This window comes from Jaculus jaculus, chromosome 14 (assembly GCF_020740685.1).
Source record: "Jaculus jaculus isolate mJacJac1 chromosome 14, mJacJac1.mat.Y.cur, whole genome shotgun sequence".
NCBI classification, from domain to species: domain Eukaryota; kingdom Metazoa; phylum Chordata; class Mammalia; order Rodentia; family Dipodidae; genus Jaculus; species Jaculus jaculus.
The window spans coordinates 5,497,029-5,521,770 of record NC_059115.1 but is presented as its reverse complement, the minus strand read 5'-3'; the positions used below and the strand labels follow the sequence as shown (position 1 = coordinate 5,521,770).

Here is a 24,742-nt window from a genome sequence, read left to right as displayed (position 1 = left end):
ACTAATTAATTTATTCACAAGCAGGGGGGAGGGAGGGAAAATGGACACACCAGGGCCTCCAGCTGTTGCAAACAAACTCTAGATGCATGCACCACTGTGCATCTGGCTTGACGTGGGTCCTGGGAATCAAACCTGGGTCATTTGGTTTTGTAGGCAAGTGCCTTAAGTGCTGACCCATCTCTCCAGCCCCTTATTTATTTATCTGTTTGCGGTAGTGAACATTGAACTCCGGGCCTCTTGCGTGCTAGACAAGTCCTCTGTCACTGAGCTCCATCCCAGCCCCAGGAGTGGCTCTTGGGTAGCTGGATGACAGTGTCTGCCCTGCCTCCTGGATACTGCAGTGGGAAGTTATCACACCTGGGGTGGGGTGGGGTGGGGGCCAGTTCACAAAGCTTCCCTCAGCCCAGGTGTCACTCAGGCCCAGCCAACCAGAATCAACTGGTGTGGAGTCAGGGTTCGCATGAGCAGCGTGTGACAAGACACTTAGCCGAGATTGCCCCAGGACAGTCGGTCCCTGTGACCTCATAATCCCAGAACCAGAGGCTCCTGGACCTGAATGACTGGCACAGCGGGCGTGTGGAGCTCGCGTGGCCTGCAGTCGCGGGTAGAATGTGAGCTTTGCGTGGAGTAGTGGCGCACGCCTGTAGTCCCAGCTCTCAGGAGGCCGAGGCAGGATGATGGGGAGCTCAGAGTCACCTGTGCTATGGAGTGAGTTGTTTGCTCAAAACACACTGGGGGCTGGAGAGATAGCTTGGTGGTTAAGGCACTTGCCTGCAGAGCCTAAGGATCCAGGTTCAATTCTCCAGAACCCACGTAAGCCAGATGTACATGGTGGCACATGCATGTAGAGTTGGTTTGCTGTGGCATGCCCATTCTCCCTCTCTCTCTCTTTCTAATATATAAATCAAGATAAAATATTAAGTCAGGTGTGGTGGTGCACCATTAACCCCAGCACTTGGGAGGTAGAGGTAGGAGGATCGTCATGAGTTCAAGGCCAGCCTGAGACTACATAGTGAATTCCGGGTCTGCGTAGTGGTTAAGGCACTTGCCTAAAAAGCCAAATACCCAGGTTTGATTCCCCAGTACCCACATAAAGCCAGATGCACAAGGTGGAGCATGTGTCTGGAGTTCATTTGCAATGGATGGAGGCCCTCATGCACCCATTCTCTCTCTTCCTCTCTCTTTCTCCCTCTTTCTCTAATAAATTAAAAAAGAAAGAAAGCCATGCCTTTAGTTCCAGCATTTGGGAGGTGCAGGTAGGAGGATCGACATGAGTTCAGGGCCACCCTGGGACTGCATGCTGAATCCCAAGTCAGACTGGGCTACAGTGAAACCCTACCTCGAAAACCAAAACTAAAAAAGGAAGGAAGGAAGGAGGGAGGGAGGGAGGAAGGAAGGAAGGAAGGAGGGAAGGAAGGAGAGACTTGTAAAACAAGAACATGGGCATTGGGGAATATGTTTTTTGGTTGTCTTTTGGCTCTGAGAGCCTGTTCTGCTCCCCCTCCTCAGGATTCACTACCCGCTGCCCCTCCCGTACCAGGGCAAACCAGACCCCGTGGTCCTGCAGGGCATCATCCGCACACTGAAGGAGGAGCTGGGCCGCCTGCGGGGGCTGGACCGTGGCCAGAACCCCCGAGACACGAGGCACACACGGGGCAGGGGACGGGTCAGTGCAAAGCGGTGTTGGCAAAAAGCAGTACAGCCCGTCTTTCCAGGTAACACGGTGATCTCTGGAGGCAGCACCTGCGGGAGCAGTGAGTCTGGGTGGGGAGGTGGGTGTGCTCCCACTACCCTGGGTCTGTGTCCTGGTCTTGGGGATGCCGCCCTCCCTCACTGGCCCTCTTCCTTCTGAGCCCCCCCCCCTTTTGTCAGCAGTGCTGGCCGCACCTGCTCTGGCATAGCAGTGAGTGACAGTCTGGCTGTGCCCTCTGGGACTCCCAGGCCAGCGCAGGCGACGGACTGCCTGCGTGCTTGCATGCTGGGACAGTGAGGGCCCAGAGTGGGTGGGGCTGGGGGTCCCAGCAGGGTTACCAGCTCAGCCTGGTAGGCAGGGGTGCTGCCTCCAGAGATCACCGTGTTACCTGGAAAGACGGGCTGTACTGCTTTTTGCCAACACCGCTTTGCACTGACCCGTCCCCTGCCCCGTGCGTGCCCAGCCCAGCGTGGGTGGACGCTAGTCAGTAACCATGTGGGGGTATCAGCAGAAAGAGCTGGGGTGAGGGCGAGGCAGGAAGGAGAGCTGTAACCGGGACCTGATAGGTCTTGAGAGGTGGTCAGGTGAAGAACTTGGGGATCAGTGTTCTAGGCAGAGGGAACAGCATGTGGGAAGACCTGGAGAGAGTGTGTGGTCAGAACAAGGGGACTGGGCCTGGGAGAACGTGAGGGCTTCTTACGTGTGTATGGACACCTCTGTGTTCAGCAAGCTGTGAGCAAGATGAATCCGCACCTGACTGCACTTGGAGGGGCCAGGTCTTTGGGGAGGACTAGTTTGAAATATATATAGGTTTTTTTTTAGGGTAGTGTCTCACTCTAGCCCAGGCTGACCTGGAATTCACTATGTGGTCTCAGGATGGTCTGGAACTCATGGTAATCTTCCTACCTCCACCTGTCGAGTGCTGGGATTAAAGGCATGTGCCTGAATTTATTTTTTGGGGGGTTGTTTTGAGGTAGAGTTTCACTCTAGCCCAGGCTGACCTGGAATTCACTATGTGGTCTCAGGGTGGCTTCAAACTTAAAGCAATTCTCCTACCTCTGCCTCCTGAGTGCTGGGATTTCAGGCATGTGCTACCACGCTCGGCTATTACTTTCTTTTGTTTTTGAGCTAAGGTCTTGCTGTAGCCCAGGCTGAACTGGAATTCAGTATGTAGTCTCAGAGTCTCAGGGTGGCCTTGAACTCATGGCAGTCCTCCCAACCGTGCCTTCTGTGTGCTGGGATTAAAGGCGTGCACAACTATTCCAGACTATTATATTTTTTATTTTTTTTAAAATTATTTATTTATTTATTTATTTATTTATTTAAGAGCAACAGACACAGAGAGAAAGACAGATAGAGGGAGAGAGAGAGAATGGGCGCGCCAGGGCTTCCAGCCTCTGCAAACGAACTCCAGACGCGTGCGCCCCCTTGTGCATCTGGCTAACGTGGGACCTGGGGAACCGAGCCTCGAACTGGGGTCCTTAGGCTTCACAGGCAAGCGCTTAACCGCTAAGCCATCTCTCCAGCCCTATTTTTTATTTTTATTTATTATTTTTTTTGTAGCAAGCCGAATGGACGGGATTTTTTTTTAGAGAGAGAGAGTGAGAGAGAGAGAGAGAGAGAGAGAGAGAGAGTGTGTGTGTGTGTGTGTGTGTGTGAGTGGGGAGAGGGAGAGATGCCAGGGCCTCCAGCCACTGTGATCAGACTCCAGATGCGTGTGCGCATGTGACACCTGTCACACTCCTGTGACCTTGTGTGTGTGGCTTACGTGGGACCTGGAGCATGGCATGAGTGCTTAGGCGTGGCAGGCAGGTGCCTAACAGCTGAGCCACCTCTCCAGCCCTGCTGTGAATTTTATCATTAAGGTCTTATGTACTCTAGGATAGGCCTTAAACTGGCTATGTAGCTGAGGCTGACCTTGAACTTATGTCCTGCAGCCCACACCTCCTGCAGGAGTACCGGTGTGTAGCCTCGTGAGTGGTTTAGGTGGCACTGAGGGCCAAGTGCGGGGCTTTGTGTGTGCACTCTGCCAAGTTACATCCCAGTCTCAGCAGTTAACAAAAAACAATTTTGCCAATAATTGATGTTTATTGAGCAGTTAACTGCATGACCGGGACCTTGCTGAATATTCCATAGGTGACTTCATTTTATCCCCCTCACAGCTGTCCCAAGGGGCAAACTGCTGTCATTCCCATGTTCCAGAAGCCCAGAGAAGCTCAGGGCCTTTCCCCAGGGCACACCTGGAATCGGGCCAGTCTAGACTTTGGATCAGGGAACGCTTCTGCTCTGTTGGCTAAGGCAGACTGAGTGCCAGGTACAGTCGGGGAGGACTGCACCCCCCCCCCAGGGAGGGGCGCTTACCGATGCGGGACCCATGGCCATGCTCTGCCGGGCCCAGGTGGAGGATGGCCAGGGCCGGAGCACGAAAAGCTTAATTTGCTGTGAGGTCTCCAGGATCTACCCTGAGGCAGGCTGGTAGGAGGTGTGTGCACTTCCCTGATGGGCCACAAGGTGGCACCTTCTACCTTTAGGACGGGACCACGGACTACAGAGCTGGCTTGAGCTCCCTCAGTGAAGAGATCCTACAGCTCAGCTCAGCTGGCCTTGAGCTATTAGACTTCCGGCCTCTGGGTGTAAGCACCACCATGACCACCTCCAGCCGGCCTCCATACAGAGAGCCCACAGGAGAAAAACTGCCCCCGAGGTGGCAATCCAGTCAGAAAGCAGACGGTCAAGTTGACAGGTGTCAAGTTGGCCGGGGCCTGGGCTAGGAAGGACATATAGGAGAGTCTACGTCATCTGGGCAGGCAGGCTTCCTGGAGTGAGTGGAGATCAAGTTGGTAGGAAGGAAGAACATTCTGGAAGGAGAGAGCCACAGTGGCAAAAGAACAGACTGGCTGGAGCCCTGTGGGGTTGAGGGGGGTGGGAGGAGGGAAGGGGAGAAGTCGTAGGCCTAGCGGGAAGGTCCTTGGGGAGCTGGGTCCCCTAGCTTGGAACGTTTTATTAGGAGAATTTCCAGGCACACAGGAGAGTGCGCAGTGATGCTCACGTGCGGGTCCGCTGGCTTCAGTGGTAACTCAGCCTCTTTTCCTCCTCTTTGAGCATCTTTGTGCCCTCCCGGGAACCAAAACCTAGGTATCATTATCTCTTCCAAAAACACTTACACATATGTCCTTAATGTGTACAAACACTGAGAAACAGCTGTGCCACACCTGTAACACCAGTACTTGGAAGGTGGTGGTAGAGGATTGTGAATTTGACGCCAGCTTGAGCTACATAGTCAGACCATTTCTCAAGAGACCAAGAACTGGTAATACGGCCTAGCTGTGGAGCATGTGCCTACAATTCAGAGTGAGGGGCTGGGGGCGTGGCTCAGAGGTAGAGCACTTGTCTAGAGTCCACAGTGAGGGGCTGGGGGCGTGGCTCAGAGGTAGAGCACTTGTCTAGAGTCCACAGTGAGGGGCTGGGGACGTGGCTCAGAGGTAGAGCACTTGTCTAGATCCACAGTGAGGGGCTGGGGACGTGGCTCAGAGGTAGAGCACTTGTCTAGATCCACAGTGAGGGGCTGGGGACGTGGCTCAGAGGTAGAGCACTTGTCTAGATCCACAGTGAGGGGCTGGGGGCGTGGCTCAGAGGTAGAGCACTTGTCTAGATCCACAGTGAGGGGCTGGGGGCGTGGCTCAGAGGTAGAGCACTTGTCTAGATCCACAGTGAGGGGCTGGGGGCGTGGCTCAGAGGTAGAGCACTTGTCTAGAGTCCACAGTGAGGGGCTGGGGGCGTGGCTCAGAGGTAGAGCCCTTGTCTAGAGTCCACAGTGAGGGGCTGGGGGTGTGGCTCAGAGGTAGAGCACATGTCTAGAACCCATAGTGAGGGGCTGGGAACATGGCTCTGCTGTAGAACTCTTCCCTGGCATACCAAAGGCCCTGAGTTACTTTCCCAACACTGGGAAATAAAGAGCAGCCCTTCTCTCAATGGTCTCTACACCCAACACTAGTAAATTGTAGTTCTGTAATTTTATCTGCTACTCTGTGTGAGTATGTTCACACTTCTCTATCTCACCAGTATCTTCTGTTGCTGTTTGAAGTAGTATCCAAATACTTCTGATTACTGCTGTTTGTTAATGTGTTTCTCTTTAAAAAAATTTTTTTTGTTTATTTATTTATTTGAGAGAGACAGAGAGAGAGAGAGAGAGAGAGAGAGAGAGAGAGAATGGGCACGCCAGGTCCTCCGGCCACTGCAAACGAATTCCAGACACGTGCGCCCCCTTGTGCATCTGGCTAATGTGGGTCCTGGGGAATCGAGCCTCGAACCAGAGTCCTTAGGCCTCACAGGCAAGCACTTAACCGCTAAGCCATCTCTCCAGCCCTCTTTTTTAATTTTAATTACTTGAGAGTGACACGGGCGGGGGGGGGAGGGAGGGAGAGAGAGAGAGAGGGAGGGGAGGGAGAATGGGCACGCCAGGGCCTCCAGCCACTGCAGACTCCAGATGCAGGCACCACTTTGTGCATCTGGCTTACGTTAGTCCTTGGGTATGGAGCCTCAATCCTGGGTCCTTAGGTTTCACAGGCAAGCGCTTAACTGCTAAGCCATCTCTGCAGCCCAATGTGTTTTTAAGTAGCTTTTGTTTTCAAGGTGGGGTTTCACTGTAGCTCAGGGTCTCCTGGAATTCACTATGTAGTCTCAGGGTGGCCTCGAACTCACAGCAGTCCTCTTACCTCTGCCTCCCAAGTGCTGGGATTAATGGTGTGAGCCACCACACCCGGCTTGTTTTTTCCACTGACTCAATATACTGTACTTTGCGTAAGTATTCAGTGGACATTGGTAATTTTCAGTTTGGTTATCTCATACACATGCATGCGTGCACACACGTCCACACACACTGCTTCAGAAGCTTGCATCTGGGTGTATCCAGCCCTCTGCTAGGCTGTACGAGATAATACCAACCCAACCATTCAAAGGGGTCATCTCATTTTGGGGTATCTCTTTGAGATTTGTTTTTTATGTTTGTTTGTTTGTTTTTCGATGTAGGGTCTCACTCTAGTCCAGGCTGACCTGGAAGTCACTGTGTAGTCTCGGTGTGGCCTTGAACTCAAAGTGATCCTCTTACCTCTGCCTCCCGAGTGCTGAGATTAAAGGCGTGCGCCACCATGCCCAGCTCTTTGTATGTTTTTTAGAGATAGTATCTCTCATCCAGGCTGACCTGGAATTCACTTTGTAGTCCCAGGTTGCCCTTGAACCCACATAGATCCTCCTGCCTCTGCCTGTAAAGTGCTGGGGTGAAGGTGTGTGCCACCAAGCCTAGTTCTCTTTGAGATTCTTTTTTGAGGTAGGATCTCACTCTAGCCCACACTCACTAGGACTTAAACTCACAGTGATCCTCCTACCTCTGCCTTCCAAGTGCTGGGTTTAAAGATGTGTGCCACCACACCTTGCGTCTTTTTTAAAAATTAATTTATTTATTTGAGAGCAACAGACACAGAAGAAAGACAGACAGAGGGAGAGAGAGAGAATGGGCGCGCCAGGGCTTCCAGCCTCTGCAAACAAACTCCAGACGTGTGCGCCCCCTGGTGCATCTGGCTAACGTGGACCTGGGGAACCAAGCCTCGAACTGGGGTCCTTAGGCTTCACAGGCAAGCGCTTAACCGCTAAGCCTCTCCAGCCCACCTTGTGTCTGTTTGAGATTACAAAATTATTATTTATTAAAGGGGGGGGGAAATGGTTGTGCCAGGGCCTTCAGCCACTACAGATAAACTCCAGACCCATCTATTACTTTGTACATCTGGCTTTATATGGATACTGAGGAATTGAACCCCAGCAGTCAGATTGCAAGTAAGTGCCTTTAACTACTGAGCTCTCTCTCCAGCCCTCTTTGAGATTTTGTAAAAAATATTTATTTATATGAGGAAAGAGGAAGAGGGAGGGAGGGAGGAAGACAGACAGAGAGACAGAGACAGAGAGAGACAGAGAGAGAGAGAGAGAGAGAGACAGAGAGAGACAGAGAGAGAGAGAGAGAGAGAGAATGGGCATGCCAGGACCTCCAGTCACTCAGATGAAATCCAGATGCATACATCCCCTTGTGCATTTGGCTTATGTGGGACCTAGAGAATAGAGCTGGAATCCTTTGGCTGTGCAGGCAAATGCTTTAACCGCTAAGCTACTACTGAGCTCTCTCTCCAGCCCTGAGATCTTTCTTTCTTTCTTTTTTTTTTTTTTTTTTTTGTTTTTTTAAAAAGAGATACACTCAAGATGACTTAAAAATTTTATTTGTTTATATGTTTGTTTATTTGAGAGAGGGAGGGAAGGGAGGGGGAGAGAAAGAGAGAGAGGGAGAACGAATGCACACCAGGGCCTCCAGCTGTTGCAAACAAACTCCAGATGCATGTGCCTCCTTGTGCATCTTGCTCACATGGGTCCTGGGGAATCGAACCATGGTCCTTTGACTTTGCAGGCAAGCAGCTCAACTGCTAAGCCATCTCTTCAGCCCTGAGTAGTGTCTTTTGATGAACAGAGGTTCTTTTCTCGTGTGGGTTAACTTCTACTTTTCAGGAGACTTGTTTATGTTCAGCTCGTGTTTTCATCAGCACTCCAACCTTTGAACAGAGCATATCTCTGGGTTTATTTGATGAGTAAATAATGTTCCATTTTTTATTTTTATTTTTATTGTTTCGTTTTTCAAGGTAGGGTCTCACTGTAGTCCAGGCTGACCTGGGATTCACTATGTAGTCTCAGGGTGGCCTCGAACTCACAGTGATCCTCTTACCTCTGCCTCTTGAGTGCTGGGATTAAAGGTGTGCACCACCACGCCCAGCTCTTTATTTTTATTTATTTATTTATTTGAGAACAGCAGAAAGAGAGAGAGGGGGCCACTGCAAACAAACTCCAGATACATGCGCCCCCTTGTGCGTGTGGCTTACATGGGTTCTGGGGAATCGAGCCTTGAACTGGGGTCCTTAGGCTTCACAGGCAAGTGGTTAACCACTAAGCCATGTCTCCAGCCCCCACGTTACATTGTTTGTGCATATGTGGCCTGTGTATGCGTGTTTGTATGTATGTGGGAGCACATGACCTGTGGAGGGCAGAGGGCAGCGCTGAGCATCTTCCTCAGTAGTTCGCCACCTTTTATTATCATCGTGTTTCCTGAGACAGGACCTCCCACTGAAACTGGAGTTCACAAGTCTGGTCATTCTTTTGTGTTTACTTGCCCAGTGCTGGGGTTTCAGGTGCGCTCCCCCACGCCCGGCTTCTGCGTGACTGTTGGGGTCCGAACTCTGGTCCTCATAGTGCACAGCAAGCGCTTCACCACTGAGCTGCCTCCCCAGCCCCTGGTCCCATTAAACACTATTTATTTACTTTTGTTTATTTGAGAGAGAGAGAAATGGGTGCACTCGGCCCTCTAGCCACTCCAAGTGTACCCCACATGCACACCCCACCTCATGCCTCCAGTGCACGTGAGTTCTGGAGAATAGAACCTGGGTCCTTCGGCTTTGCAGGCAAGCGCCTTAACTGCTAAGCCATCTCTCCAGCCTTTATTCCGGTTTTTATTAGTTTTCTCCTCCTAATCTTTAGAGACTTTTAAAAATTTTTATTTATTTGTGGGGGCATGGGAGAGAGGGAGGAAGGGAGCGAATGGACACACCAGGGCCTCTAGCTGCTGCAAAAGAACTCCAGATGGATGTGCCACCTTGTGCATCTTGCATACATGGGTACTGGTGAATTGAACCTGGGTCCTTAGGCTTCACAGGCAAACTCCTTAACCACTAAGCCATGTTTCCAGCCTGGGGCTTAAAAAAACAATTTTTTTTCTTTGGTCTTTCGAGGTAGGGTCTCACTCTAGCCCAGGCTGACCTGGAATTTACTACATAGTCTCAGGCTGGCCTCAAACTCACAGTGAAACCTCCTACCTCTGCCTCTCAATTGCTAGGATTAAAGACATGCACCACCATGCTTGGCTCTTAAAAGTATTTCTTTATTTGCAAGCAAAGAGAGAGAGAAGTGAGACAGACAGACAGAACAGGTGTGGCAGGGCCTCCAGCCACTGCAAATGAACTCCAGACACAGGCGTACCCCTTTGTGCATCTTGCGCTTATGTGGGCACTGGGGAATCGAACCTGGGTCATTAGGCTTTACAGGCAAGCGCCTTAACAACTGAGCTATCTCTACAGCTCCCTTTTTGATTTTATAACTATCTTTTTCTGGTGGTGACAAATAGTAGTTTTCAGGGATAGTAACAAAATAATCAGTTTGTTTTACTGTAAATAATAACCAATTTAATTTTTTTATGAGAGAGAATTGGTGCACCAGGGTCTCCAGCCTTTGCAATTGAACTCTAGACATGTGTGCCACCTTACGGGCATGTGCACAACCTTGCGCCTGGCTTATGCGAGACCTGAGAGTTGAACTTGGGTCCTTAGGCTTTGCAGGCAAGCGCCTTAACCACTAAATCATATCTACAGCCCCAATGTGATTATTATAAGAGTTGGGAATAAAGGTGACGATGTCTGTGCAGACCACTTTAGTCCTCAGGCAGTGCCCCCTTGCTGCCACACTGTGTAGTCACACCACACGGTGCTCCAACACTGTACCAACTCTGATATCGAGTGAGTTCTTTTTATGCCAGTTTTCTTCTAGCTAGCCAAGCTTGCCCATAGTCCCAGCTATGTGGGAAGCTGAGACAGGAGGGCCACTGGAAGCAGGAGGTAAACACTAGCCCAGGAAACACAGTGAGTCTCTGCCTCTACAGAAAATATTTTTATAATTTCTGATTCCAGATTCAGAGCTAGAAAATGTGGTTTTGTTCAGAGACGCCTCAGTTTACCTCTGTGTTCCTCCCTTCTCATTTTATTCATTCATTTATTTTTATTTTTCTTGAGGTAGGGGCTCACTCTACCTCAGGTTGACCTGGAACTCACTCTGTAGTGCCAGGCTGGCCTTGAACTCAGTGATCCTCCTACCTTTGTCTCCCAAATGCTGGAATTAAAGGCATGTGCCACCACGCCTGTCAGTCATTACATATGTAATTTTTATTTTTTTCGAGATAGGATCTTGCTGTAGCCCAGGCTGACCTGGAATTCACTATGTCGTCTCAGGTTGGCCTCAAACTCACAGTGATCCTCCTACCTGTTCTTCCCGAGGGCTGGGATTAAAGGCCTGTGTATGTATGTATTTTAATGCATACACATATTGTAGTTGCTTACTTTTACAAAAGGGACTTCCTTAATATATTGTTCTGTGCCATTTAGTGTTTATTTGAGAGAGAGAGAGAGAATGTGCGCCCCAGGGCCCCTAGCCCCTGCAGACAAACTCCAGATGCATGCACCACTTTATTTTTTATTTTTATTTTATTTTATTTTTTTTTCAGAAGCAACTTATGGTTTATTTCTTGCTGTCAGTTTTGAAGGGACGTCTCATCATGGTGGGGCAAGCATGGCAGAGGCAGCCAGCCAGGCATCACACACTTCAAGGAGACACAGTCCATTATGAATGGTCAGGCCATCACATCACAGGTAGTTGGAAAGCAGACAGTGCGAGTCAAATGTGGCAAGTGAGGCTGGGCTGTAACACTCCAAGGCCTGCCCCCAGTAAGGCTCTGTCCCCCAAAGACTCCACAATTTTCCCATGCAGCACCATCAAATGGGGATCAAGTATTCAAATGTGAGGCCATGGGGGGACATTTTACATTCAAACCACTAAAATGCCTTCCAATGAAAACCTCAGAATGTTGGAGATTCCAGATCCATGGGATATCTGCCAAGGAAAGCTACAGGCTGCACAGCCAGATGGCTGGAGCTACCCAGACCACTGGGACCCAAATGATTCCAACACAAGCCCCAAATGCCAGATATGGAGCTGTAAGATTTGCTGTGGCATGCACCACTTTATCCATCTGCCCGACCTGGGTATTGGGTCCTTGGGCTTTGCAGGCAAGCGTCTTAACCGCTAAGCCGTCTCTGCAGCCTGTTCTGTGCCGTTTAAACCTCTGTCTCCTAGTGTCCTGCAGACGGCAGAGCGTCCACCACCGTCTTTCAGGACTGCGTGGGTCTCCTCTGAGTGCACAACCACAACAGAAATTCGCCTCCTTTTGTTAAGGGACACTTAGGTTTCCTTCTTAAAAAGCTTCATGTTGTTTCCTTTTTAAAACATATTTATCAGGCTGGAGAGATGGCTTAGCAGCTAAGTGCTTGCCTGTCAAGCCTAAGGACCCCGGTTTGAGGCTCGATTCCCCAGGACCCTCGATAGCCAGATTCGCGTCTGGAGGCCCTTTGCAGTGGCTGGAGGCCTTGGTGTGCCCATTCTCTATCTATCTGCCTCTTTCTCTCTCTGTCACTCTCAAATAAATAAATACAAAAACAAACAAACAAAAACATATTTATTTGAGAAAGAGGGGGGTCGAGAGAGAATGGACACAGCAGGGCCTCCAGCCACTGCAGACGAACTCCAGATGCATGGACCCCCTGTGCATCCGGTTTACATGGGCCCTGGAGGATCGAACTGGGATCCATTGGCTTTGCAGGCAAACACCTTAACCGCTAAGCCATTTCTCCAGTCCTTCATGTTATTTTCTTCAGGGTCTTGTTGAGCGCAGTTTCTAGTAAAAGGAGACCCTGAGATCTGGCTGGGAAGGGTGGGTGAGGAGGAGAGCACCAGGATCAGGCCTGGCTTTCATGGGGTGCTCAGACCAATGACCTCTTTTAGAATCAGAAGATACGAGACTCTGTTCCCATTCCTTATCTCCTACCTGGAAAAACGCGTCTTTGCTGTGGGATGGGTGAAGGCTGTGTGTGTGTGTGGCCATGTCTTTGTGGTGGGATGGGTGAAGGTACTGTATTGTGTATGTATTTCCATGTTATCACTGTAGGATGGATGAAGGTTGTGTGTGTGTGTGGCCAGCCTTTGCGTTGGGATGGATGAAGGTAGTGTGTGTGTGTGTGTGTGTGTGTGTGGTCAGTCTGCGGTGGGATGGTGAAGGTAGTGAGTGTGTGGTCAGTGGGCGGTGGATGGTGAAGGTAGTGAGTGTGGTCAGTGGGCGGTGGATGGTGAAGGTAGTGAGTGTGTGGTCAGTGGGCGGTGGATGATGAGGGTAGTGAGTGTGTGGTCAGTGTGCAGTGGGATGGTGACGGTAGTGAGTGTGTGGTCAGTGGACGGTGGATGGTGAAGGTAGGGAGTGTGTGGTCAGTGTGCGGTGGATGGTGAAGGTAGGGAGTGTGTGGTCAGTGTGCGGTGGATGGTGAAGGTAGGGAGTGTGTGGTCAGTGTGCGGTGGATGGTGAAGGTAGGGAGTGTGTGGTCAGTGTGCGGTGGATGGTGAAGGTAGGGAGTGTGTGGTCAGTGTGCGGTGGATGGTGAGGGTAGTGAGTGTGTGGTCAGTGTGCGGTGGATGGTGAAGGTAGTGAGTGTGTGGTCAGTGGGCGGTGGATGATGAGGGTAGTGAGTGTGTGGTCAGTGTGCGGTGGATGGTGAAGGTAGGGAGTGTGTGGTCAGTGTGCGGTGGGATGGTGACGGTAGTGAGTGTGTGGTCAGTGGGCGGTGGATGATGAGGGTAGTGAGTGTGTGGTCAGTGTGCGGTGGGATGGTGAAGGTAGGGAGTGTGGTCAGTGGGCGGTGGATGGTGACGGTAGTGAGTGTGTGGTCAGTGGACGGTGGATGGTGAAGGTAGTGAGTGTGTGGTCAGTGGGCGGTGGATGATGAGGGTAGTGAGTGTGTGGTCAGTGTGCGGTGGGATGGTGAAGGTAGGGAGTGTGGTCAGTGGGCGGTGGATGGTGACGGTAGTGAGTGTGTGGTCAGTGGACGGTGGATGGTGAAGGTAGGGAGTGTGTGGTCAGTGTGCGGTGGATGGTGAAGGTAGGGAGTGTGTGGTCAGTGTGCGGTGGATGGGTGAAGGCAGTATGGGGTCTGGGCAAGCTCCCCCACCCCGTGAGGAGCGGGAGGGTGGACCGAGCCGCTGTCCCCTCCGCCCGCAGGGTGTCCCGCCTGGCGGCGGAGAAGCGCGAGCTTGAGGCGCAGCTGGGCCGCTCGCGGGAGGAGGCGCTGGCCGGCAGGGCGGCGCGCCAGGAGGCCGAGGCGCTGCGCGGGCTGGTGCGGAGCTTGGAGCTGGAGCTGCGGCAGGAGCGCGGCCTGGGCTCGCGAGGGGTGGCCCGCCGCGGCCAGGACTGCCGCCGCCTGGCCAAGGAGGTGAGGCGGGCGGCGGCGGGGCGGCGGGGGGGTGGTGTCGGGGGGTGGGTGTCGGGTCCCCGGCGGGGCTGGACCCTGCGGCCTTCTGCCCGCAGCTCGAGGAGGCGAAGGCGTCGGAGCGCAGCCTACGCGCGCGGCTGAAGACGCTGAGCGGCGAGCTGGCGCTGTGCAAGCGGGGGTGAGGCCGCTGGGCCGGAGGGGCGTCTGCAGCGGGCCGGGCAGGGAGCTGGGCGGGGCTCGGGGTCTGGCCTGGGGCGCAGCCGGGGAAAGGGGGGTCTGCGGGCTGCTGTCCGCCGGCCTTGCCTGGCCTGGGTGGAGGGACATTGGGAAGGGCTCTCGCGGAGCTGTGTCCGGCGCAGGTGTCAGTGGGCAGGGCGTGACGAACGGGGTTTGGAGTGGGGAGCTGGACTCGGGGAGCGGCGGCGCATTGGGAAGGGAATATGTGGGAGTTGGGGGTGGGCTTGAGGGTTCAGAGCAGCGCAGTTGGCACCAACACTGGGGTTTTCCTGGCCAGTAGGAAACTAACAGCGGGTCCTGTGCCCACAGGAGACGGGCGCTGCCAATGGGCCCGGCCCCGGCCCGGGAAGACCGGGCTTCGTCGTCCCGCGAGCGCTCCACGTCTCGTGGCCGCGGTGCCACCCGATCCTCGTCGCGGGAGAGCGGCCGTGGGGTCCGGGGCCGAGGCCGACCCGCCCGTCCGTCACCCTCGCCCTCAGGTCTGTGCCCTTCTGCCCTGCCTTGGATGCGGAACAAGCTCGCCTGGGAGGCCGGGTGGTGACCCCAGCCTCCTCCCCACACTGTCCTAGGTGGCCGCGCACCCCGTTTCGATCCTACAGCCTTTGTGAAAGCCAAGGAGAAGAAGCAGAGAGAGATCAGGGTGAAGTCAGTGCCTCTCCCCTGCCCTCACCCCTGCTGGGTACCTGGTCCCTCTCCGTGCCAGCCTGTCTCCCTGTCACTTGACCCCAATCTGGTTTCTTCCCTTCAGGCCTTGTTCCTCCCTCTGCCCATCTCTGCCCCCCCATCCTCCCGCCCATCCCTGGCCCTCCTCCCGCCCCCGCCCCTCACCTGCTGTGCTGGTCTCTCCATCCCCGTGGGCTGTGTCCCCAGTGACCCCCGGTGGCTCACCAGGTCACCACGGGGCGGGCTCCTCCGTTTCCCAGGCAGCAGCAGCAGCGCCACCGGTTGGGCAGTGGAGGAAGCGGGGACGGCCCTTCCGTCTCCTGGTCTCGGCAGACCCGGCCTCCAGCCGCTGTGACCGGCCGAGGGGACGCCGCGAGCGGCTCCCGGCACCGCAGCTCCTCGGGTAAGCGGGGCGGGCGGGCGGCGCGGGGGGCGGGCGGCGGGCGGCGGCGCTCACTCGCCGTCTCCCCCAGTGGACAGCTTCCGCAGCCGCTGCTCGTCGGCCAGCTCCTGCAGCGAGTTCGAGGACTTCTCCGAGTCGCTGTCCAGAGGGTAAACGTGGACCGCGGGAAGGGCCGTCTCGGAAGGGTGCCGTGGAGACCGGAACCGCCCCTTGGAGGGGCGACTAGAGGACAGAGGCCGAGGGTCTCTACCCGAGCCAGGCCAGTGGGAGGCACAAAGACCCCTCCTGTGCTCTCTCCGCAGCCCCCGCCGTGGCCGCGGGAAGCCGCCCAGCCCCTCGCCCTGGAGCGGGTCCAGCCCGGTGAGTGTCTCCCACGCCTGGAGGAGCCACGGCCAGCTGGGCGGCGATTCTGTCCGGGGGGCAGGTTCGAGTCTGCAGTGACTCCGGGAGGGAGGCGGGCGTCCCAGGCCACAGGTCTGTGCCCAGGCAGGAACGCGGGCGGGGGGGGCAGTTTGCGGTTGAAGGCTGACCCCTCGAATTACCAGCTCTTCAGAACCGGCCCCCACCCCGCCCGTCCTACCGCAGGGGCGAGCAGCCCATTCACTCTGACCTGCCAGGGCTCTTCACTCCAGCACCCCTCTTTTAACCCCCCAGAAATCCACTCCCCAGGAACGCCCCAGTCATCAGAGGCGCCTGGCCAGTTCTGGAGGCTGGGTCCCTATGAAAGGTGAGTTTGGGGTCCTCCCCGGTTGATAGCGAATTGGCTGGGGGCTCCTTCCGCTTCTGCCTCCTCACCGCCCCCCCTCGCCTCCCCCTGGCTCCCAGAGTGCAGCTCCGACTACCGGGGCGCCGACATGGCCGACATAGACGCCCGCCTGAAGGCCTTGCAGGAGTACATGAACCGGCTGGACACGCAGTCGTGACCTCGGAGAGGTGGCACCTCCACTTGTGGGTGTGGTGGGGGCAGGTCCCCACCCATGCCCAGCTCCTCGGGCTCCTGAGGTCCCTCAGGTGTATGCATTTTGTAAATAAACATGTTTATTCTTGGGACCCTCAGCTTATGACTGAAGAGTGGGGGTGAAGGGGAGAAACGAGATGGGACATAATTAGGACCGGTGGCATTTCTGGCTGAGGTGGTCCTGGGAAAACTCCCACATGCCAGTGGGAGGGGGAGGGGCACTGAGGGAGCTGTGGGGTACGGAATGCATGTCTCGCAGCATGGCCCATTGCCCGGGAGGACCCCTGAGCTACTGTGGGTGACATCCGGCCAGCGTGGTGCTGATTCCGGGGCTCTGACCTGAGACCTCTGGGTTCTGAGCTGTGATGTTGCCCCTGAGCTGGGACCTCTGGGGTCTTGGTTCAGGGTCAGGGCCTCTGGGTTATTCCCAGCAGCAAGGATGGAGGCCAGGAGGAGTGGGCGCTGGGGTCCTGTGGGGGAGGGGAGCTAAGGGTGGGCAGTAGTTAGGGCTGCATCTTTATTGGAGGACCGGGTAGCAGGAGGGAGGACGGTTGGGGCGGAGGCGGAGGCGGGAACCATTTCTGGAGCCAGATCGCGGCGTTGCCGAGCCTCACTCGCGGTAGTGCGGCCAACTCTGAATGGCTTCGTAGAGCTGGTCTCCTGGGGAGAGCGTCTGCTGCACGTCGCGGTGTCCCTTCACCTCATACTTGGGTCTCAGGAACCCCCGAGCCACGCCACAGTCCAGCAGGTTCAAGGCAGCCTGGAGGGCGCGTTTTGGAGGCACCCTCTCTGTGGGAGGGGGCACACACAGAAGTTAGACTGGGGCCTCCCCAGAGGGCACAGCTAGTGAGGTAGGGTGGCGGGTAAACAGAGCTTCTAGCAGGTCTTAACCATCCTGTGTCCCAGTTCCCTGGACATTTGTGGTGAGAAAGTCAGGGTTCCTGATTCCGTAGGCCGTGTGGGAGGTGAAGCTGGAAGGGCGCCCGGCAAGGGGAAGCCTTCAGCCAGAGCTGGTTGTCTGAATTGCCTGGCCCTGGCCCTGGCCCTCCTACCTCCATTAATGAGGTGACATCTAGATGGCGCTTCCTGTGTGTCAAAGAGCACTTTTTGAGACAGGTGCTCACTATGGAGCTGAAGTTGGCCTTGAACTCACTATGTGGTCCAGCCTGGGTTTGAACTCAGGGTTCTCTTGCCTCCACCTGCTGAGTGCTGAGATTACAGCTGGCACCATCCTGCCTTTCTTTTGTTTGTTATTTTGGTTTTCTTTTTTCAAGGTAGAGTTTCAATCTAGCCCAGGCTGATCTGCAATTCACTATGTAGTTCAGGCCAGCCTCAAATTCACAGCAATCCTCCAACCTCTGCCTCCAAAGTGCAGGAATTAAAGGCGTGTGTCACCAAGCTGGGCTTTTTTTTTTTTTTTTTTTTTTTTTGTGGTAGGGTCTCACTCCAGCGTAGGCTGACCTGGAATTCACTATGTAGTCTCATGGTGGTCTCAAACTCACGGCAATCCACCTACCTTTGCCTCTGGAGTGCTGGAATTACACCATACCTGACTTTTAAAACAGATTTTTTGTTATTTTAGAGTGCGTGAGAGATGGGGGGGGGCGTGGCCTGCCAGGGCCTCAGCCACTACAGTTGAACTCCAGATGCTCCTAGTGGGCATGTGGGCATGTAAGACCATGCGTTTGGCTTATGTGGGGTCAAACATGGGTCCTTAGGCTTCTCAGGCAAGTGCCTTAAAAACAAAGACTCTGGCTTGCTTTTTTTTTTTTTTTTTTTCTATTTTGAGGTGGGGTCTTGCTCTAGCTGACCTGGAATTCACTATGTAATCTCAGGGTGGCCTTGAACTCATGGTGATCCTCCTACCTCTGCCTCCCCAGTGCTGGGATTAAAGGCGTGTGTCACCGTGCCCGGGTTTTTTGTTTGTTTTGTTTTCGAGTTGGGCTCTTACTCTAGCACAGGCTGCTGTGGGATTTACTCTGTAGTTCCAGGCTGGCCTTGAACTCAGGACGATCCTCCTGCCTGTGCCTCCCACGTCTTTTTTTTATTTTTTTTTCCTTTTAAGCAGGGTCTCAACTCTAGCTCAGGCCGTCCTCACTTTGTAGCCCAACCTGGCCTCGAACTCTTGGTGATCGTCCTGTTTTAGCCTTCCAAGAGTACTGGGATTAAAGGCATGCGCCACCACACCCAGCAGATATACTATAGATCAACTGGAGATCGAACACTGCTTCCCTCCCATCAGCTCCTGGACATTCAGCACTCACCCATGTAGTTGCCCATGAAGGTGATGCCAATAGATATGGGGTTCCAGGTGGGACCTGTGTGGGCACCCTTGATGTTCCAGCCACGACCTTCATACACATTCCCGTCCTCTCCAATCAGGAAGCTGTTTGGAGGGGGCAGGGTTTGATGAGAACAGGTGGTCTTCCCAGTGAGGACCCCTTCCCCCAAAACTCACCAGTGCTCCTTTCCTGCCATTGCAGGTAGAGTTTCCCCCACATCTCTTCTTCCTTCATTCCCCACAATTCATAACTTGATGGTGGCCATTTACTGTCCCTGGCACGTTCCTAGCACACCTCTGTGCCTACCTTTTTCTCCTTTTTCTGGCAGCAGGAGAGCCACTGCCACCCCTGTCTTACACAAAATCAGAGGGGGTGGAGTCAGTCCCCAAGGTTGCACAGCAGTCCCACCCCTGGTTCCCTTCTGTCTCCCTCCCTCCCTTCCTCTCTCCCTCTCTCTCATGTGCTCCCACAAACAGTCGTCCTCCCCAGTGCTGAGATGCAGACAGTCCAGTCCCCAGAGCCCCCTCCCTGGCCCTCAGAAGTCCGCCCTTGCTCCTCTGCCTCTGGCCCATGGAGGCCTCTCAGGATCCAGGACTCGAGGATGTGAGTGAGTTCCTTCCATCCACTTCACTCCAACAGGTTTTTGACTGAATGCATCTCCCTGGGCACCTTGGAGTTACACTGGGGTGGGGTGGGGTGGGGTGGGGATCTCACCCCCTGCCCCCCCCATGACACACAGAATCCTGGAACTTCTTTTTTTGTTGTTGTTCATTATTTATTTATTTATTTGAGAGCGACAGACATAGAGAGAAAGACAGAGGGAGAGAGAGAGAGAATGGGCGCGCCAGGGCTTCCAGCCACTGCAAACGAACTCCAGACGCGTGCGCCCCCTTGTGCATCTGGCTAACGTGGGACCTGGGGAACTGAGCCTCGAACCGGGGTCCTTAGGCTTCACAGGCAAGCACTTAACTGCTAAGCCATCTCTCCAGCCCAAGAATCCTGGAACTTCTTAAGCCAGCTCACTGCCCGCCTTGAGGCCTGGCAGTTGTTTGGGGAAGAAGCATCAAGCAGGTGACTTTCCTGCCACATTCCTGGCAGCTGGCCCAGGGCAGGGGGGGAGGGGCTTCCTGTGTTTTTCACCTTGCAGGCATCTAAACCTTGGCCACCCTGGGCAGGTGGGGACAGTCAACAGCTCAAAGGACAGGCAAGGAAACTGAGGCTTGGAGCAAAAATAAGAAGGGCACACCCAGAATATTTGACCCTGAACCCCACAGTATGAGAGCAAACAGGTCTGCTACTTCCTAAGGCCATTTAGAGCAGACGCTGTGGGCCTGGGCTCTGGTAGTACTGCTTAGGACTGGAGCTCCTGACCCCTTGCATCTGACCTTGAAGTTGGAGCCTTTGAGTAATAAGATCTTGAGCAGGAAGGGCCAGGGACATCCTTGAGGTTTCTGTCAGTGGGGATTGACAGTACAGACTGGCGAGGCCTAGGGCCTCCATTTCCAGTAAATTGTGCAGGTTGCTTACCTTGGCCCGGAGAACACACAGAGCTCCTATGTCCCCACTGTCTTTGAACAGAGGCCCGTGTGAGGGACTCTGTGACTCTGAACAAGGGACCTGTCCTGCCCTCATTCCCTGTGGTTAGTTCACTGCAGCCAGAGGGTGAGTCTCCCAAGAACCCGAGCCAGCCTGTGCCCTCACAGCCTAGAACCTTCTGTGGGTCCCATCTTACCACGAGGTACTCCCGGCTGGCCCTGCGGTCATTCACACTGCTGCCCCAGTTCTGTCCAGCGGCCTCCACCTGTCAGACTTGCTCCTAGCATTCGTCCTGTGGGGTCTCCTACTGCAGTTCCCCCCCCCCCCCAGAGTCACCTCAAAGTCACAGCCTCTGGGAGGCCTTCCCTCACCTTAAGGGCCTGACTTCTGAGGGTTACCCTCAATCACCTGCAACCCCACCCCCAACCCCGCTCCTGTTAAGACAGGGTTTTTTTGGTTTTGGTTTTTTTGGTTTTGGGGTTTTTTGTTGTTGTTGTTGTTGCTGTTTTTTTTGTTTTTGTTTTTCCGGGTAGGGTCTTACTCCAGCCCAGGCTGACCTGGAATTCACTATGGAGTCTCAGGGTGGCCTCGAACTCACGGCAATCCTCCTACCTCTGCTTCCCAAGTGCTGGAATTAAAGGCGTACACCACAACGCCTGGCAAGACGTTTTTTGTTTTGTTTTGTTTTTTAAAGATTTTGATTTTTAAAGATTTACTTACCAGAAAGAGGAGGGGGGAAAGGAGAGGATGGGTATGCCAGGGTCTCCAGCCACTGCAAGCGAACTCCAGACGCATGTGCCACTATGTGCATCTGGTTTATGTGGGACATGGAGAATTGAACCTGGCTCCTTAGGCTTTGCAGGCCTTAACCACTAAGCCATCTCTCCAGCCATTTAAGACAGGGTTTTGCTCTAAGCTCAGCCTGGCCTCAGCCTGTAACCTCTGTTGGGGTTACACAGGTGAGCCAGTATGCATGACTCCATCCTGCCTCCGTCATCCATCTAAACTCCCCTCCATATCTGCCTCTGCCGCTGCTTGCTGCTGGTCTTTGAGCACATAGGGCTGGAGTGGCAGTTTCCAGCAGTGTCCCCAGTCCTGGCACCTAGTAGGTGCCTGGTGGCAATGGCAATGACCCATGCATTTTTGGGGGGGGGTTCCTATGCCATGCTAGGCAGTATCATAGATCTGAACGGTGTGTGTGTGTGGGGGGCGGTTATAATCCCATCGCCCTGTGCCGAGGAGGAGTGGACAGGACCCGTCCATGCTGTCTCGGGCAGCAGTGCACCCGTTGCTCAAGATGGTGACATGGGGACCTGGAGGTGGGCTCAGTCAAGTCTGGCTCCATCCTCCTGACAAGGCAACCCCCTAAAGCCTGTTACCCTAAGAAAAGACCCAATCTAAGGAGGTGGAGGATGTTCCCCACCCCACCAGGAGAGTTAGGACGAGCCGCAGGGGACTGGAGGGATGGCTTAGCAGTTAAGGCGTTTGTCTGCAAGGGCAATGGACCTAGGTTCGATTCCCACGTAAGCCAGATGCACAAGGGGGCGCATGCATTCGTTTGCAGTGGCTGGAGCCCTGGCACGCCCATTCTCTTTTTCCCTCTTTCTCTCTGTCAAATAAATAATAAAAAAGAATACCTTCATTTCCCCCCCCCAAGAAAACGAGCCGCCCCCCGCCCCGCCCCCCCCCCCACTCACTTGTAGCCCACGTCGCACCAGCCCAGCGTCTGCTGGTGGTAGTGCTGCACGATGCGGGCCTGCTGCTGGCAGGAGGCCGGGCTGTGGCAGGGGCTGCCCGCCGTGTGCGAGACCACCACGTAGCGGAGCGGGTGCTGGAGGCGCTGCGAGCACCCGGGCGCCCGCGCCTGCCACGCGCTGCGGGCCACGACGGGGCTGCAGCACGCGCCCAGCCCGAGCAGGGCCAGAAGCGCGCCGGCCGCCACGGCCAAGGAGGTGGACATGCCGGGTGGGGGTGCGCCGCGCCCCACCCCGGGCCTGGGGACTTTTCTCTGCGGGGACCGGAGGGACGGAGGGGCCCTCGGGTTTGCTTCAGCCCCGGGCCCGGCTTCCTGCTGCCTCCTCTGCAGGGCAAAGGCGGGAACAGGGCGTGGTGCGGGTTGTGGTTGGAGCTTGGGTTAGGCGGGGAGCCGAGGTCAGGAAAGGGGCACGCCCGATTCTTGCCAACCTTTCTCTCCTCTCAGTGGGACACGGTGTCATCTTCCAGGAAGTTGCACAGGAGGGAGAGGCCCCGGTCTTAGCACATATCCTCCTTCCCTTAGTCTCAGGAAGAGTCCTTTATGGGGGAATATATATACATAAACACACACACACACACACACACACGCACGTGTAAATTTTGAAGCAGAGAGAGAATGGGCGTGCCAAGACCTCCAGCCACAGCAAACGAACTCCAGATGCATGCGCCCCCTTGTACATCTGGCTAACGTGGGTCCTGGAACATCGAACCTTGATCCCTTGGTTTTGCAGGCAAACATCTTAACTTCTAAGCCATCTCTCCAGCCCGTGTTTACAAACCTTTTTTTTTTTTTTTTTTTTTTTTTTGAGGTAGGGTCTTACTTTAGCCCGGGTTCACCTGGAATTCACTCTGTAATCTCAGGCTGGCCTCAAACTCACAGCGATCCTCCTAGCTCTGCCTCCTAAGCCCTGAGATTAAAGGCGTGTGCCACCACGCCCACCTACAAAACTTTTAACAGGACAGTCTTGATAGTTTTTTTGTACCTGCAAATGAACATTTATGAGTTCAACAACCGTTTCATTGTATGTTTACCCATTAATCTTACGGGCAGATTTAACTAATTTACTGATAGCTAAGGATGTCTCTTACCATTTCAAAACACCAGTATTTCAGCTTGCTTGTGGAAGCACGGTTACCTCCATGTTCACTTTCTTGAATGCTAGTGATGATGCGTGTCTAGGTGACTGCAGCTGACACACTCGGGAAGGAAGTCTTGGCATTGCTGTAGCATTTAATTCAGATGTAAAATTGTAACATATCCCCTCAGAACATACTGCGGACTTATTTGGTACTAATTCACTGTAGGTAGGCACCTCATATAAGATAAATAAAAACAGACAAAGTCACTGCCTTTGAAAAAGAAAAAGACACTGGGCATGGTGGCACACATCTGTAATCCCAGCACTTGAGAGACAGAGGTAGGAGAATTGCTGTGAGTTCAAGGCCACCCTGAGAATACATAGTGAATTCCAGGTCAGCCTGGTCTAGAGTGAGACCCTACCTTGAAAAGGAAAAAAAAAAAAAAGACAGGAAAGGGCACTTTGTCAGCAAGGAAGGCAGAATATATTGCACAGCTGCAAAGATGTCGCAGCCTAATTCTTAAAACGCAGCCAGACAGCGTGATGTAGGCCTGTAAACCTGCCACTTAGGAGGTGGAGGCGGGAGAAGCAAGGAGCTCAAGGGCCATCCTGGGATACATAATGAGTTCTAGGAAGGTGGAGGAGGGTTTGGGGGTGTAGCTTACACTTTGATTAATTACTCCTTCAAAACTGAGTCAGGTTCTGGGTGTGGTGGCTCAGCCGGGCACCCTGGGGGACAGCCTGAGGCTGGAGGTCTGTCTGTGCTGGGCTGGAGTGAGGGCTGAGCGCTGCGCACACAGGCTCCTGCGCTGCCTGGGACTCCTGAGTGGGCCACTGACCTGCCCAGTGGTTGCCGCAGCTGTCACCACAGCGTGCAAGAGAGCTGGGCTTCCGCTCCTCCCTCCGTGGGACCGTTTGGTGCCCACTGACCGTATACACCAGAGGCGCCATTGCTGGGGGTACCAGCCTGGTGTCCTTGCCTCTGGCTGTGGGAATTGTCTCAACCTGGACGTTCAACCACTTGAATGAGGAAAAGTTCTGACACTTTAGCAGGTTTATTATTATTAATTTTTATTTATTATGTATATTTATTATTTTATGTTATATATTATTTATATATAAATAATAATGTTTATTATTTGCAAAGAAAGAATGACTGAAGATGGATGGGCATGCCCGGGCCTCCACCTGCTACAAAGGAACTCCAGATAGTTGTGCCACCCTGTGCATCTGGCTTTATGCTGGTACTGGAATCGAACCTGAGTTGTTAGGCTCTGCAGGCAAGCACCTTACTTTGAGCCATCTCTCCAGCCCAGGTATTGACATAATTGTTCTTCTTTCTCTCTCAGCTGCAAGTCCCTGCCACTGGCTGTCGGGTTCTCAGGGCCACCAGAAGCCAGAACTCCACGGGTGTCCTCTGCTTGCTGAGACCAGGGCCACCCCACCGCCCAGTGTGTGTCCTCTGGAAACCTGATGTCACATGACCTGTGCACAGGAGAGCGTGGCAAGCTCAGAGCTCTGAAGACCCAGGGCAGCGGGGACAGGAGGAAGGGGGTCACTGCTGAGGCCTGCGCACCCCTGAGAGCGGATCAAGTTTGAACTCCTCCCCTCATGTCAGACTCCTGGCGGCCCTCAGCCCGGAGGTGCAGCGAGCTGAGCCCCTTGGCATCGGGACCGCTGACCAGCCAGAGCAGCTGGTCTCAGGCAGCAGCAGGCAGCGGCCCAGGAGCTGGGGCCACTGGGCAGGTCAATGGCCACTCAGGAGGCCTGGGCAGTCCGGGAGTCAAGGAGCCAGCCGGGCCCATGTTCAGTGCCTTGCTCAGCCCACACCGGCTGGGTTGCGCCTGGAGCCCTAAGTCCACCAGGCTCCCTGGAGTCACAGTGGGGATAAAGGGACTCCCCAAGAGAGCTTTCCCCTCCCAAGAATGTGCTTAGAAGAGAACATTGTTTTCTTACTCTTCCTTAGTAA

At 54.1% G+C, this 24,742-nt stretch overlaps 2 protein-coding genes across 2 annotated transcripts in view; one reads left to right on the top strand and one right to left on the bottom strand.

The window, feature by feature from the left end:
* Positions 1-16,213, top strand: part of LOC123454700 (centrosomal protein CCDC61-like) — a 251,413-nt gene extending 235,200 nt beyond the window's left edge. Inside the window, 11 exon segments of the mRNA XM_045133559.1 lie at positions 1,510-1,644; positions 1,716-1,754; positions 13,650-13,860; positions 13,956-14,038; positions 14,407-14,576; positions 14,667-14,742; positions 15,021-15,163; positions 15,234-15,312; positions 15,466-15,523; positions 15,818-15,890; positions 15,989-16,213. Of these exon segments, the coding sequence (XP_044989494.1) occupies positions 1,510-1,644; positions 1,716-1,754; positions 13,650-13,860; positions 13,956-14,038; positions 14,407-14,576; positions 14,667-14,742; positions 15,021-15,163; positions 15,234-15,312; positions 15,466-15,523; positions 15,818-15,890; positions 15,989-16,086 (1,165 nt within the window). The 3' untranslated portion in view covers positions 16,087-16,213.
* Positions 16,182-23,724, bottom strand: LOC123454796 (peptidoglycan recognition protein 1-like). Its single transcript, XM_045134205.1, has 4 exons — positions 23,704-23,724; positions 21,637-22,019; positions 18,386-18,507; positions 16,182-16,910 (listed from the first exon to the last, which is right to left on the bottom strand). Exons 1-4 carry the CDS (start codon positions 23,722-23,724, stop codon positions 16,732-16,734), a joined length of 705 nt encoding a protein of 234 aa, XP_044990140.1. The 3' UTR covers positions 16,182-16,731.
* Between the last annotated feature and the right edge of the window lie 1,018 nt (positions 23,725-24,742).